The 16,898-nt window shown below is 31.2% G+C and overlaps 1 protein-coding gene across 5 annotated transcripts in view; it reads right to left on the reverse strand.

The window, feature by feature from the left end:
• Window positions 1-1,198: 1,198 nt before the first annotated feature.
• LOC129968465 (protein unc-93 homolog A-like) overlaps window positions 1,199-16,898 on the reverse strand; it is an 82,197-nt gene continuing 66,497 nt past the window's right edge. For all 5 annotated transcript variants that reach the window (XM_056082365.1, XM_056082369.1, XM_056082368.1 and 2 more), the window contains exon 3: window positions 1,199-7,062. In XM_056082365.1, the coding sequence (XP_055938340.1) occupies window positions 6,818-7,062 (245 nt within the window). In that variant the 3' untranslated portion in view covers window positions 1,199-6,817. The remainder of the gene's footprint in view (window positions 7,063-16,898) is intronic.

Raw genomic sequence — 16,898 nt, forward strand, 5'->3', positions numbered from 1 at the left:
TGTCTGAAACACGAAATATAAAATACATTAAATGAGTGTTAACTTTATATATTACTAGAAAGCTTAATACAAAAGATTAGACAAAATGAACCTAATAGAAGATCTAATGACTAGAATTTTTATGAATACTTGGACTTCAAGAGACATCAATTGCTTGGCCATTTGAGTCTGTGTTCTCACCATAGTCAACAAGCTCATAGTCACGTGATTTATAGATCCTTCTTCGGTGACAAGTCGAACTTTGGTCTAAGAAACGACTTTGATGCACAGAAAATACATCATGGCCAGTGTATACATGGTTAGAGATAAAAACACCCTGAACAGAAACGTTTAGATTAATAGAAACGATTTTGAAATGCTGACAGATTGTTCTCCCCTTGATGGAATTATTCCATATCTAGTGCCAATCCTTAAGTAATAGTTTGTTAGTCTCATTTCTGAGTTGTCCGTGACATTTAATACAAATGCTGAGTAAAAAAATTTAAGGTAGAATAGAAACACATCACAGTCTACAATATTTTTTCAATTATCAAAATTATCAGAGTCCATTATTCTTAAGTACACATATTTATAACGTCGGCAACAAAGAGCAAATAGAAATAATTTTTATTCAACATATTATTTACTGGCCCTCTTTGCCAACCATCCGGCTTGTCAATCTTAATGCTCGTTAAAATTTTAATAATTTAATATTTTATGCAATTCCTACTTTAATAGCTTCTTCATCGAAATATTTTAAAACTTCAAATTTTGACAGTCATATAATTCACACATAATAAATATTATAAAGGCCTTCAGTCATAACGTAATATTTGTCTCTCTAATTTTCTGTTAGCTCCCGTAGAATTTATGCTTTAAATTAAAGTGGAAATGATTAATCTGCAATTAATATAATATTTGTTACTGAAACAAAGCATTTTTTTAAATACGATTACTGAAAACAGAGTCACTGATCATTTATACCTTATGGTCACTAAAGAAAGCTTTCTTAATTTATGTAATATCTCAAGAATTTGTCAACAAAATTTTCTCAGATTCATCATGAACATATCGATTCATTAGCAATGTTTAATTTTAAATGCATCAAACACTAAGAAAATAAACAGAATCGTATAAAATAATCGGTCGAAAACAGGTTAAAAAATTACTTAAAATACACTATAAGCATATATAAAAAAATATACAGCTAACAAAAATACAATTTTCTTACAAAATTTTATTACAAAAGCACATAACTAACCTAAAAATAATTTAAATCAAGTCCGAATCCGTTGAAAATAGTTGTCAACAATCAGAACACAATGCGCATGAATGAACTTTCAAAGCCAGTTATGGTAACGCAAATGCGTGAATTTTCTAGGCCAGTTGGGGTAACGCTATACAGATTAGAAATTTATAATTTCCTTTATTTTAATTCAAAACTAATTCAGAATGATTTGAAACACCTATTAATTAAGAATGTTGAATTTTGAATGCATCAAACATTAAGAAAATAAACCGAATCGTTTGAAGTAATAGGTCAAAAACATGTTAAACCTAATGTCATTAGAGTGCGAAAAAAAATAAAGCTTTACTCATTTGGTAGTGGGGAAATAAAAAAATTTTGGCGGGAAAGTTAGTTTTTAATTAATAATTAAAATTATAATTAAAAATTCAAAAAAGGACCACACCTGCATATACCCGACCTCCAAGGTATATATGTACCAAATTTGGAAGCTGTAAGTAAAACAGTCGGGCCTGTAGAGCGCCAATACACACACACACATTCAGCTTTATTATAAGTATAGATAAATAAGTAGGAAAAGACAACGAGCGAATAAAAATCCTGACTGTAAGCAAAGAAAATATGAACGGTAGAAATTCGTTTTGCGGTCAAAATGACCATTTGTGTAGAACTAAATTCTGATGACGATTTTCATCACCAAGCAAAACATGATGATCTTTATGATTTCTTACGGAAGCTAACATGGCAGCGTACGCAGTCATCGTCGTAACAAACTTGAAATTTCAAAGTCTCTAAACATCAACATTAATCAAAATTTTTGAAAAACGCTTTACCTCTATTATCCGGAGTTCTTGCGGTTCTGCATTTACTGAAATCTTTCACATATAACAAATTACTCCCCTAAAAAATTCGAATTTCCACGCGTAAAACAAAAACACAACGTCACACATCAAGGGTGAAGGCGCTTTTTAAATATAATAAACTTCTTGCATCCGCCAAATTAGTGTTACAAGCGAATTAATGCGGCTTGGAAAATTCAGTTTTCTTGGGTGCAAAGCAGGATGGCGCATTTATTTATTTATTATTATTATTATTATTATTTTCTCTCCTCGCTTTTTTCTTTTTCTTTCTTTTTTTTTAAGTTAAGAAGCACGGTTACAAGAATCAAAAAGGCATTAGGACCCCAGTGGAAGACTGGACATAAAATTCGATATAGACGAATAATTTTGAAGCTAAGAGCATATTCCATTTGAGTTTTCCAGCTCAAATAACGTTTAGATAATTTTAATACAAATCTGTAATTCTGGTCATAAAACTCATACAAAATTTCATCTGCCTAGAATTTTGTGTTTTTTAATGATTACTTTTGCATAAATTCAGATGGGCAGGCAAATTTCGTACGGATGTTTTTCATAAAAAAAGTTCGACAAATTCCTTCAAAAATCACATTTTATATTCCATGATTTTAGGTCATAAAATTTATGCTCCATGACTCACAGAAGACAAACAAACATAATTCCATCATTTTTTTTATCTATTTAGGGAGGTCTGAAAAAAAAAGATCCTTCAAAATATCGAGGTTTAATTTTACGATGTTTATAAAAATCATTCTTTGTAAACAAGAAGATAAAAACGGTCATAAATGTCAGAGCACTTTATTTAATTAAACATTAAATAAAGAGTTCAGAAGTTTAACAACAAACAAATGCTCATATTATCAGAACGTGTATTCACATTTTTTTCTTCATTCAGTTAGTTCCCTTGAGCTGAAATGCAATTAACATGCATACTGCAATGGTTCAAGCGCGATATTCGAATTACCTATCTAATCAGATCACCCCTTTACTACTATGCTTAAGAGATTGCAAAGAAGGGGGCATCTAATTAGATAGATGGTTCGAATATCGCACATGTATTGGCTGTGCACGTGTTAATGGATATTTGGTACTTCCCCGATTTAGTTTAGTTATATTAACGTCCCGTTTTAAAGGAATATTAAGTTTATTTTGGGACGGACCTCGTATCTTTGGACCGCAGTCAGATGACAAGAGCAACGCATTAAATAGAAGTCCATTTCCAAACATCCATAGCGCACCAGCGGGAGGATCTTCGGCACTGACGGATTTTGCGTGCACCAGGCCTGCTTGCACGACGGCCCTTCAATGGAATTGCGTCTCGAACTTGAAAACCTCCGGCATCAGAGCTGAGACTTTACCACCAGTCTACCACTCCCCTTTTCTTAACTCGAAGACACGGTTTTGTTTCTCCTCTGCACACGGATACCTCGAATGAAACCAACTCATTTACAATATGGAAAATTAAAAAATGGTTTTGTGGGTAATTTCACTAATTTCAAAGACATTGACATGGAAAAATGTGTAAAATTTAATATCCAACGATTCTTGCCCGAATATTGACTAAATTTATGATCAAAGTCCAAAAATGGAAAGATCAACATTAAAAATATCTTAAGATATGATAAGGAACTGAGTATATTCTATATGTAGCAGCTTTCATGTGGGAAAAGGAGAAGAGATTTGCAGGTGATATTTCGAAAGAAAATACGTAGGGAAAAATTTTTTACAAAATATGCATTTTCTTCTTTATAATTTCAAAAAATTTTAAAATGCAAAGGATGTTAGAAGTAAAAGTATTACCACATATACATTTTGCACACTCAAACAGTGTACATGACACATTTTTTATTATTTTAATATAAATACAAAGAATATCACAATAATCAACCAATCTTTTGTATCTTCAGACAGCAGATAGAGTACATAAAAAATACAAAATGATATGAACATAATAAATAGATTTGGAGAATCTTTTAATGCAGAAGTGTTAATTTTGCATAATCTAAAGAACACTGAAACTTAATACAAAGTACAGAAAAAGCAAACGTGCTCATGTTCAGTGTTCTGTTAGTTGAAAACACATGTAATTCAAAATGTTTATAAAATAAACACCACGATATGGAGCCAACTTAAACTCTTCTGCAGAAATTTGAATCAAGCGCATTTTATATTTCCTGATTTTAACTATAAGCACAATTTTCTTTGCTATTTAAAACAAGGATTTAATTTTTGGTATGCATTGTTTGCCAATGTATTTTTCGTTTCTTACACAACAACTGTTGATAATTATTTTGTATTTTATTAACCCTTAATCTCCAACCAATTTATTCATTATTAACTGATATGCTACACGCTGTTCCTAAAGAAAATATTTTCTTGCCGAATATTACCTTTATAATATTGAAGGACCTGTTATTGTTGGAAACACAGTTTGTAGATAATAATTTTAAAAATCAAGGATTAAAAATTTTACCATAATTTGCTAAAATCCATTGATTATTTCCACTTATTATAATTAATATTTAAAAGATGATGCAAACGTTATTAAATATTAATTTAATTTAATTAAATTCGAGTGACCACTCGAAAATAAATAAGAATATATTTTTTAATTTAATAGTTTTTATGTAATGAAAATGGCAATATTAAATGTATAATAATCATTCTTCATGGAATATATTTTTATTAAAAAAATATCTACTTAGGTATTATTTTTTAAGTAAAATTTAATAATACGTTGGCTTAAAATCTGAAGAAAATCTATTCATCAATTAGAATTTCTATACCGTCCAAAGAATTTATTAATTTCCTGTTCTATTGATATAAATTGTTTAGCATAGAAATTAACATTATATGTGTCCTTTAGCGAAATTACGGTCAATATAACCCAAATCGATTGAGTGATTTTAGAAGCTTCGTATAAAGAGTCAATTTTATTTAAAGTATTTATTAATTACCGCTTTTAATTATATGGTAAAAATAAAGTGAACATTGTGAAAATCTCTAGATTTGAAAGAACAAATTCTACATTATGATACAGTTTAACATCTTTCTTCAAATTCTACATTATGATACAGTTTAACATCTTTCTTCAAATTCTACATTATGATACAGTTTAACATCTTTCTCCAAATTTCTTTTAATATTTTTATTAATCAAGAAACTGAAAAAAAATGAATTAATTCTCAAATTATCTTCTGCTTTTGTATTATAAGAATCCCAACGAAGTATTTTTTCTACCCCAAAAGACGGAGTAAAGTGGAGGCATAACGGCGACAACTGCGTGGACAATTAAATAAGAAAAGCAACCTGCAGTTATATATGCTCGTTGGTATGTAGAGATACATGAACATGATAACTCACATGAAATGAACTTTATTAAAAATAATGCAGAGCATTTCTATGAATACCTGCAATTCACAGTTGGGGTCCCTCTCCTTTTTTCTATATGCAAACAAAGAAAAGCTATCCGATTTTTCTCTCTTAAATAGGTAAAATTTATATGCAGGATGAAATAAATAATTTAATTCAGATTTATTAATTTCCCCAAGTTATTTTTCTTTTCCTAATTGATTTTCCAAATTTATTTAAAATGTTTCATAAATTGATATAAAAATTAACAGAGAAATAAAAAAAACATAATGAAAAGGAAAAGAACGTATTTTTTAAAAAAATTCCATCAAAGCAAGAGAAATTATGTCCATAGCAAAGCTGAAAACAACAAATAAATAAATAAATAAAATATTCGGAATATACATTAAAGGTGTAAAAAAGGATCATGCCCTCTGGACAGTGCCTTCTTCAAAAAATTTCCGTTAATAACATTTTTTTTCTAACGAAAAAAATTCACGACCCCATCTTTGCCACACAAATCGTTGCTGAAAGAGAACTAGAAAATAAATGTTAGAAATTCGTTAAAAATAAATAAAAAATAATAAGCTGAATAAAAACAATTCTTTTAAGAAACACAAATTAATTAATACATTAAAAAGTATTTTTTTAATTTTAATTTTTTTCAACTTTTTAGTTTTTATTCATTAGTATTATAAATACGGTTAATTTTGTAATCATTTTTTTAAAAAACTCATTACCTGAAGGCATCATTCATATGCAGTAAAAATTTAATTAAACTAATTTATTAATTAATTAAAATTTAAAAAACAATCATATATTTTTAAAATTCATCAAGATGCGAGTGAAAAATTGGCTACAAAATTCCAGATTACAGCCACTCATTAAAACTGAATAATTAATGAAATCATAACAATTTTAAGGAAAGTCAAACGATTATCACAAACACTAGTGAATCGTACGTTAGGTGGCGCTACAAAGTTCAATTGGGGTTCCAACCGGGAGTTAAGAAGCTTTGCTCTGGATAAGGAATTGAAGTACTGCTGTCGCATCACACATCAATATGCATTCCATACCATCACATTTACAAAACATAAACTTCTTAAATTATTTATAATTGTTCCTTCTATATAAGTTTCTTTCCTAATTTCAAAATTTGCCAGACAGTCGTGCTAAAAAGAATTTTCCGCTCAGAAAAGCTATGCAAATACAGGACAACACAATGATATGCCACAGTTTTCACAGATATTAGTTTATCAGGTCTTCCTAAACACGAAGCCCTTTCAGAACTTTTTCTGTTGTCCGGATAGGCGATGAGCTAGCTCCTCTGGCGATCTTTCAAGGATTGGAGACCTGAGAAGGAACTCTAGAGTGGCAACTTCCGTTAGGAGCTGTCTCCGCTGTCCGGTATGGGGACGTACTCTTTCCTGGAGGAGCACTTGAGCCTGATCTGGCCGATCATGTACCCCAACATGCCGGCGAGCAGGAAGCAGAGGAGGATGTTGATCTTGACGGCGACCGTGAAGTAGTTGGCGTACGAGTAGCTCAGGAAAAAGCCAAGGAAGCTCCAGAAGTAGAGGTTAGAGAAGGCTGCTTCTCGGTCGTTAGGGAACATCAAGCCATAGAGAGCTAGAAAAAGAGAAAACACTCTTTAATTTCAAATGAAACGTGCATCGCGACTCACTCAATCCAAGAACGAGATAGTATCAAAACATTTCAAGACTGAATCTATAATTTGCCTATTTGAGGGATAATATAAGATACCAAGACCTAGCCAGAGACAATGCGGGAAACTTGATGAGGCCGTCGAAGATCAGCCCCACCTAGTACGAAGGAACTAACTAAACTTGATGACATTGAACCTTTGAAAACAATAAACAACACTCTATAGAAAAAGCACATTGGTACAGAAAAAGAATTGAAAAAAAAGCATTACATTTTACATTACGTATTGTGAAACATTAAAAATGCAAAAAATAAATTAAAAGAGTGTTAACTTTTTACATTAGGAGAAAGAAAAATACAAAAGATTTGACATAATGACCCTAATAGAAGATTTAATGACTAAATTTTTTATAAGTGCTTCGAGTTCAAGAAACATCCAATTTCTTGACCATCTGAGTCTGTGTTCTTACCATACTGCACAAGCTCATAGTCACGTGATTTATAGATCCTCCTTCGGTGACAAGTCGAACTTTGGTCTAAGAAACGACTTGATGCACAGAAAATACATCATGGCCAGTGTGTACTTAGTTAAGATAATCTCTCCTGCCAATCGTTAGTAGTTTTTTTCAGTCTCATTTCTGGCATGGATTTTGGACTCATGGAAAGATCACGGAGTTCTTGAGCTCATCCTCCGGACATAACAGATGATATGGGAATGGGCATGACATTGAAATTACATAGCAAATGACTGTGCATTATGAAGGCGACTTTGATTAAAAGGATTATGAATAATATTTTAAGACAGAAAGAAAAGAAAAAATATATATAAAAGGGAGAATTTTACTTTAAGTGCGTTTCGACAAAATCTGTCCACAGTCATGCCGGTGTGGTAAAACAAAAAAATTAAAGCATGAATGAGGCGAGGAAGTCTCTTGACGTCTTGTCTCTTGAATCATATCATTCGATTTTTTTAATGACGATCTTGTCTTTGTCCAATTTATCAAATAATTTTGCCGATAATTTTTATGGAAGTCTTGTAATGGAGCAAGCTTGATCCTTTGCAAATGTCGTTATTTCTAACAACCCACGGCATCTTACTAATCGGTCGAAGAATCACGTTTTGCAAAGACATCTATTCTGTGATGCGGTTTTTTCCTGCAGTCGCCCAGACGGGTAATGCGTAGATGAGAGGCCGGAGCATAGTTTTATAGATTAATAGCTCGTTTCTGAGATAATTTAGAGTTGCAATTAAGGATAGGATAATGTTTGGCTTTTGTTCCTTTACAGCTATCCTTGATTTTGTTGATATGTATTTGAAAGGTTAAGACATTATCCAGGCTGACGCTAAGGTAAACTCTGTCATTACCATATGGCACCGCTTTCCGACACAATTTTGGTAGTGGTGAAAGTTTTCTTTTCCAGGAAAAATAAACAATTCTATAACAAGGCCGCGCACATTGTCATCAATATTCATGAGCCAGTATTCTGAAAGGTAACATACTGTGTGCATCGGTAGCTGCCTTGTAACTGATGAATGACTATTTTTTGCAAACTCAACTTGAAACCAGCGGAAAGAGTCACCTCGAAACTTTCTCGCATACTCTCTAATAAATATAACCGTGTATTAATAGTACACTTGGGGCGAACAGTAGTTATGAAATAGTTATTGGAGTGCGATTTTAGACTATTAATCTTTAGGACGCAATTAATCAGTAAATATCAGAAAACTAGCCCTTTTCCGAGTGATTAAAATCGGAATTTGACACGGATTTATAATTTTAATCACAATCAAATTTCAATTAGTTAAATCACTGCGTGTTTGAGCTATCATATTTACATGCTTGTGAACGTACAAACCAATAGACGATCAAACGTAAACGGATTTAGTTCAAATTTGATACGTCTTCACTTCAGATGTTAAATGATGTATTTTTATAGAATCACATTATTTTTAAATTATGTAATTAAATTCCGAAAATCTTCGAATAATATATTAAAACGTTCGCAGGTCAGTAAGAATAATCGACTATAAACATGAAATAAATCAAATAAATTAAAATCAGTAAAAGTAATCGGAACAAGCAGACATCTCATTCACGTAATATCATGTGAATATGACAAAAGAAACTACACATGCTATTTTTTAACGTCTCGCGTAACGCACGTGATGCTAGACATAAACGTAACGTATAGCATCGTGCCATTTTTTTTTCTATGCGACAAGCAAAAGATTCCAAATTAAACTGAAATAGTATGTTAACTTTAAACAACCTTGCATTTTAGTACATTTAAAGTTTAAAAACTATTAATTGTTCACTTCCGAATGAAGTTACGTTGCTTTAATTCATTTTTCTCCTTTTTTTACGAACGTATCAGAACATCCGAAATAATTGACAACGTGTCAATAATGACATATAAACTTATGGATTCCAACTCAACTCGGGGGGGGGGATTTTTCCCTCGACTTAGACAATATGACAACTACTTCTCAATTCTTCAATAACCGGCAATATTGACATTCAGTGTGAATGTTCTGGCAAAATTTTCAATACGTTAAGAAAATAACTCAAAAATAATTTTGAACTCAGAAATGAAGAGAATTAGTTATTGGTTAAGAATGAATATTGGAAAGCATTCAATACAGAAAATTCAGAGGACAAACATATTTTTCATTGGAACTAAAAATCTGATAAACATTTCAAAGATTGACTTGCAGATAGCAAATGTTTTTAAAGTGCATACTGCCCACAGGAAAGCGATACAGGGAACGTTTGGTTGGGTAGTTCTATGTAACTACAGCTACATTTGTAATTGGACGCATACTAATAAAATGCAACAGTTGCAGACGAAAATAATTGTGGATAGCAGTGCCTTGCTTGAAAATACTCATGCAACTGGAAAAATTTTCTTTTGAAACTGGGATTCAAATAAGGTAAGTACAGGATATTAGTTAGCTGATTGATGTTGCTTAATTTATTGATATTAACGTCCCATTAGGAAGCAACAGAAGGTCTATTTTGTGAAAAACATTGTAATTTTGAACCCTACTCAGATGACGATGTCGACACCTGAACTGGTGCCCCGTTTACAACCTTCCACACCACATCGGCATGTGGGCTTTTGGTCTACGACACCAGATTTAATGTGCGCCAGGCTCTCATATCTGCAAAAATTCTGTGGAATCTGGTTTCGAATCTGTAACCTTGCGGTTCGCAAGTCGAGGCCTTGCAATAGCCACAGTGCCCAAAAATTTGAATTTGAATTGAAATGAAAATTTTGGAAGAAAGGTTTTAAATGAAGTTGCTGTCTAGGTGTATTACCAGACATTTTAAAGAAAGCTGTCCTCGGACAGTCTATGTGTTGCCAACGGGTGACTGATGGGCTTTACAAGTTTGCTGTATAGTATGTACTGTATTTCGGTAGTTGATCTTGGAGCTTATTCTTGATTATTGTTCCGTGCAATTTGATATTAATTTTACTTTTCAATGAATGTGTAGAGCCATTATTCAAAAATATGTTTTTCAAACCCTCGAATGCCTAACATGGAAATTCATCGAAATCGTAAGGATAAATTTTTTGACTATCAAGTATGAGGTATAAATTAAAATTTGAAGTGTTTTTATACTCTCTTCGAACAATTTATACTCTTCATATGCTTTGTATTCTTTATAAGCTTCATATACCAGAAATAAAAAAAATATCTTATTTATATATTACTGTTATAAGTTACCATCTTTAAATTCAGAAGAACATTACTGAATTTGTCGGATGTATAAAGTTTCGATCTCGAATATTTATTTAAATGACTCAAAACAAGAAAAATACTCAAATAAAGAGCTCCATCAAAAAAAGGAAGGAATAAAGACTAATTTTAGAAGGTGTATGAACTAAGTAATATAATATATGAGTATAACTCGCATTAATATGTAGTTGATATTTTAGTACATCATCATAACATTCGAATCAGATCGCATTAATTTTAGAAATAGTCCATAGATGGCGCCACTATTGAAATCTAAATACACAATCAGGAAGAAAAGATTTCAAATACTTATTAAATTACTGCATAATACACCACACTTGCAGAGAAGGAGCAGGCCAACTTATAATTACATTTATGGTAAAATATGGAAAGCAACATTCAAGATTAATTCATATGGATTAGTATTTTTTTTATTGTTCGCTCAATCAAAATAATGAACTTGGAAATAGTGTCATAAAACTTTCCGTCTAAAATACATATAACAGTTAAAGTATCTTTTTGAATGATAATAATGATTAAAAACATCGTATTTCAGAAAAAAAAACTGCTTTAATATATATTTCTTATTTATAAAATTATATATTAGTATATTTTCTTCAGAACAAGTTATCTTTTTTAAAACCAATTTTTACTTTCTGCAGAGCAAATATTGTAATCATCAAAAAATTCGAGATTTTTGACGAATCTCCCAATTCCATAAGTTCAAAAAGCACATTTTTAGAAAATATGTGTCTGTCTATCTACGACAATGATAACTCGAAAACGATTTGAGCAGACGGATGAAATTTAGTAATGGTCTTTAAGCTAAATTTGTAAATATCTATCAAATTTTCAGCAAAATCCACGAGAGGAAGACAATGGCTTTTCGAATATACGTTAAACAAATAATTACAGAATGAAGAAAGCCAGATGGATAAAAATCGACACACAGATTTAACATCTACAGTACAGAAATCTATCAAGTTCTGAGTCAAATCCATTGAGGGATTGACCGTGTGTCCGTTTGCACTTTCAGAAACATAAACGCAATAATTTAAATATATCAAATTTGGTATGGAATTTTATAACTATAGTTCAGTGCCAAATTTTGGTTTAATTTGATTGAGAAAAAATGCATCTAAAACACAAACTGATCTTTATTAGAGAATATATGAGAGGTTTTGGGAATAGTTGTTGTTGTTGTTGGTTTTAAACCTAATATTTATTTTTTTAATTGAAATAAATATACAAATATACATTGGTGAACACAAACATCATAGCTAAGCAAAAAATAAGAATACGTTTAAGTAGAAATTACAAATAAGAAAAATTAATTTATGAATTCAAATTCAATCGGAATTATTCGGTACAATTAATAGGTACAATCGGAATTATTCAAGAAAAAAAGAGTAATATAAGAATATTTTGGATTCGGTTTCTAACAGGATGTTCTAAATATTTAAAAAAGGGTTCTGATGTTGGGATATGGAATTTGGGAAGACTATTTGGGTCAGGGAGTAAACCAGCGAAATCGTTCCACCCTCGACTTTCGTATATACGTTCAAAATATGGTGCTATTTTTCCCCGTTATCGTATACACGGACGCATGCACACACACGTATACGTACAAGGACAGACAAATGAACAGACAGCCAGCTCTTCAACAGATTTGGCACAAAATTTGATATATTTCTAAAAATGAAATGATAAAACTTCATGGAAAATTTCGCTCATCTAGCTCATTTAATCGTTACAATTTTCACAAAAATCAAATTCAATAAAAATTATTTAGTCCTTCATTTCTTCAACCAATCAGGGTGACCATACTCTACAAATATAAAAAGATGACAAAGAAAAAAATAATCTGTTACAGAATCTATCATTAAAAAAAAAATAACTTTACGAATTTTCTTTCCTCCGCAGTATATCTCCAAGTACAGAAGATAGTTGTACAGATATAATAATGGCTGCTGAATGAACCCTTTAATGACAAATCTGGCCATCATTAGGCGTCAAAAAAGATGGATCCAGAATATTACAGAATCTTGACGATATCTCTATCAGGAGGTAGGAGTTTTAGTAGTTTCCTTGCTCTGTCGCGGAAATAAAAAAAAGGCGAGAGTCAAAGTTATACGTTAGTTGAGCTCAAACGAATAACTGAGCGAAGTTTCTCTTACGAGTTCTCTCGGAATGCTTTGTGCTGATACCATTATTTATTACTGAATTGTTGCTTGTATGTCACCGTTTTGTGTGTGCTTCATCGGTATTTTCGTCACTTGTATTCCAGTAGGATAAAGCGTCTTTGTCAGATATTGAGCCTGTTAAAGAGTTTTCAGCGTAGAACATACGGACGGATTTCCGCAACAATATAAATTACTTACAAGTAAAAAAAAAAAACCTGAATATTCAGTTTTCACAATTTAGAGCCACACAATCGGGACTATCCTGATTTATCTGAACGAAAATCGCATGCTGATTCTAAGAAAATGGTGAGAGAATTCAGCGAATTCCAAATGGATGAGTGCCCTGTTTGTTCTTATACGGCAGTCCGGTAATTTTTCACGTGATTTTCAACAGGAATATTAGTTTCAGAAATTCAAAAAAACAACGGTTTCTATCACTCACTAATTTAATCTTTTTTAAAAACACCACCGGGCCAAAGAAAAAATTTGGGGGCGATTCTCAAGCTGTCAAAATTGGAATAAAATTGGATTTTTTTTTTTATTATTATTATTGTAATTCTAAAATATCCATTTTGAAATAATGAAAGAAATTGTTTGTAGTGGTGTGCAAACAAATTCATGCACATTCATTGCACCTACAAATTTTGCATATAGTTTTAACAGTAACTCAATTAACCACAAGGCTTGAATGGTGAATATAATGTAGAATTTTTTAAAAAATGTTTTGGATGAATTTTTACGCATATTTGTCTATAATGTTGTTGATTATAGCAGGAAAAACCAATATGCTATACGGTAGAACAAAAATCTGTAGCTTTAATTAAATTTCTTTTAAAAAATTATCGTTTCAGTTTTGAAAAATTCTTTTAAAAAATTGTCCTTTTCCAGAAAAACGGCAAGAATTAAAACTAAAATTCTTGTATCCGAACTTCTATAATAGTTTCCTTTTTCACATTTTTTTGAAGCAACAAAATTTATCTCTCTAATTTACAACAATAATGGAAGGCGAATATTTCTCTCAATTTCTAACTAATGGTCTCTTGCTAATGTTTTCCTGCTCAATTCCAAGTTCCATGAGAGAAAAATGCGGGAATGATTTCCTTTATCGCTGGGAATATTATTAGCCTAGAATTGGGACTCATGTCTTTTAAATATCTGTTTGGCAAGGAGCCATATAACAATAAATAATCTAACATTTTTTTTTTTTTTTTGTACAATTGAAATTCCAAAAATATCAAAGTGGTCAAAAATTCTAATCACATTCTTCTTTTGTAAAAACGTTCTGGTTTTAAATTATTTGTTTCGATTTTCATTGCTGCAATTCCGTTCATTATATTAAGAAGGTTAAAATCATCTCAAGCATTAAGGTGAAAAGTCAATATTATTTTTGGCTTTAATTTCTTGTTCATTACTTTTTATTAATTGGCATTATTGGTGTTCTGATTTTGCTTATTTTTTTATATAATCACCTCAAGCGCTTTGCCAACTGTGATAAAGTATAGAGGTATACAAAGAAAATTCACAATCTCTTACGCACATAATCATAATTCAGTATCGAAATTATATTTTGTGGCCTCGCGTCTTCGTACTTTGCTGCCTTTTCTTTGCAATAATTTCGATTATCTTATTTAGCTAAAAAATTTTAAAAAAAAGTAATACCTCGGCACTTTATTTGTAAAAATCTCTTTTCCTTCTGAAAATACTGATTGCACAAGAGTGAGTGTCTCCGATTATAGATGAAAACAGTTTATGTGAACATGAAATCGATAAGCACATGGCTAACTGACTTAAGACAATGTCGTAGCAATAAATGAGAAGTAAAAATAATTTACTCCTCCTTTCTCTTATTCTACTTTCTTTGGTTAAATTTTTTAACTAATCCTCTCTGTTATCCACGGCTATAAAACATTTATTAATTTTTGCTTATTAATAAACATTCTTTATTTCTCTTCAGATAAAAAATCGAGCATTCAGAATGAAAAATAATTGTATAAATAAACGGTTTAACAAGATATTGACTACAGGCTGGCACACTATTTGTAAATTCCACCCTGCGTGATTCAAAATTTGTTCACATTTCGGATCATCGCACCTAGAGCTACTAAATTAGACACATCCTCACTTCTTGCGTAATAGATGAACCTAAGAAGGATAGCAGCAAAATTTAAATAAGATTTTTAGTTAATAAATTTTTTTTTCTAAAGATTAATGCTTCCCCCCAACAACTACGAAGCATATTATCACGCACACGCGCGCACACACTTAAATCATAAACACAGTTTAAATTATAAAACGAGCTTTTCAGTGATAAGAATTTCATTTCAATATAATTTTTTCCTAATTTTAATAAATTTTTAAAAATGTTTTTGAGTATGATTTTTAACAAGACTTTGCATTGTTTTAATAACCGAAATTAAACGTTAGTTTATACTAAGAAGTTTTGCGAGATATTTAACACATATTTTGTGTTTGCGTTATCACTGCTGCAGAATTACTAATAATATTGCAATTTTAACTTTATCAAAAAATGTTTAATAACTTTAAACGCATCTTTGTACCATTTCCTTAAAATAAGTGAAAGAAATAGCATGATTGTAAATCATCAAATTTATTACTCTCTTGCAACTAAACAAAAGTAAAGATTAGATTTATTAGATAACTGTTCTGTCATATGTCAAACTATTGAAGTTTTTAACATGGTGATGTTTTTAGGTCGGCCATTTTTATTTCCTCGCATACGAATTATAGAGAAATTAATTATTGTAATCACCAAAAACTTCGAAATAGAGATTTTAACGAGTCTCCACATTTTAGGCCTCCTCATCCAAAAAAGGACATTTTTAGAAAATGTATATCTATCTATCTGTGACATAGATAATTAAAAAGCAATTTAAGCTAGATATGTGCAATCTGGTATACGGTCTTCGCAACAAATTTGCAGATTTCTAAGAAATTTTGAACAAATTACTTTCAGAAGAAATCTCTCTGATTAGCTGTCCGAATATAAGATAATACGATGACTACGAAATGAAGATAGCCAGATGGATAAAATTTGGTTTACAGTTTTAACATCCACAATGTTGACAATTATCAAATTTTGAGCTGAATCCAACAAGGAATTGAACATTTGACCGTCTGTACTTTCAGAAGCATATAAACGCGATAATTCAAAAATGTAAAAACTTAAATTTATTAAATTTAATGTTGTGGTTCTGTGACTTCAATGGTAGTTCATTGTTAATTGTGCTGGTCTCATTCGATTGGGAAGAAACGCATAAGAAACACAAATTCACATTTAGTAGAAAGTATGCAAGAAAGTTTTAGGGAGACCACTCCAGCGGGTTTCTGTAAATTGCGTAATGGAAAAATTGTAACACCACAATATTTAGGATTAAAGGAACGAATCATCTTCACATTTTTTTCACAGAAGGAAATAAATATTTTTCGGAGTATATTTTTTGACATGGCCTCCTGTGCTAAGTGGAATGGATGGTTCAGATGAGACAGACACTCGATCGCGGTCATATAATGCCACTAAAAGGGGGGAGAATGGAGTATTTGGCATGGAATGCAAGAATTTTGATAAAATTGGAGTTAAAGAATTTTTTCAGCTTTCTCGTTTTTGAGTTAAGCAACGGAGAGTATTTCTATTTTTGCTTCATGTTTGATTATGATGCCGAAAAATAAGAATATTCAGTCAAAGACAAATAGGACTAAGAAATGTGATAACTAAAAAAAGAAATTCCTTAAAACATTCCGCCGTACTTTTAACATTTTCACAGAATATTTCCATAATCCGCCTAATTTCATTCATATCCGCAGTTATTATTCCACTATCAAGGACTACCTGTTGCGCGAACTCAAGGACACAAGAG

This window comes from Argiope bruennichi, chromosome 5 (genome assembly GCF_947563725.1).
Source record: "Argiope bruennichi chromosome 5, qqArgBrue1.1, whole genome shotgun sequence".
In the NCBI taxonomy this organism is placed as follows: domain Eukaryota; kingdom Metazoa; phylum Arthropoda; class Arachnida; order Araneae; family Araneidae; genus Argiope; species Argiope bruennichi.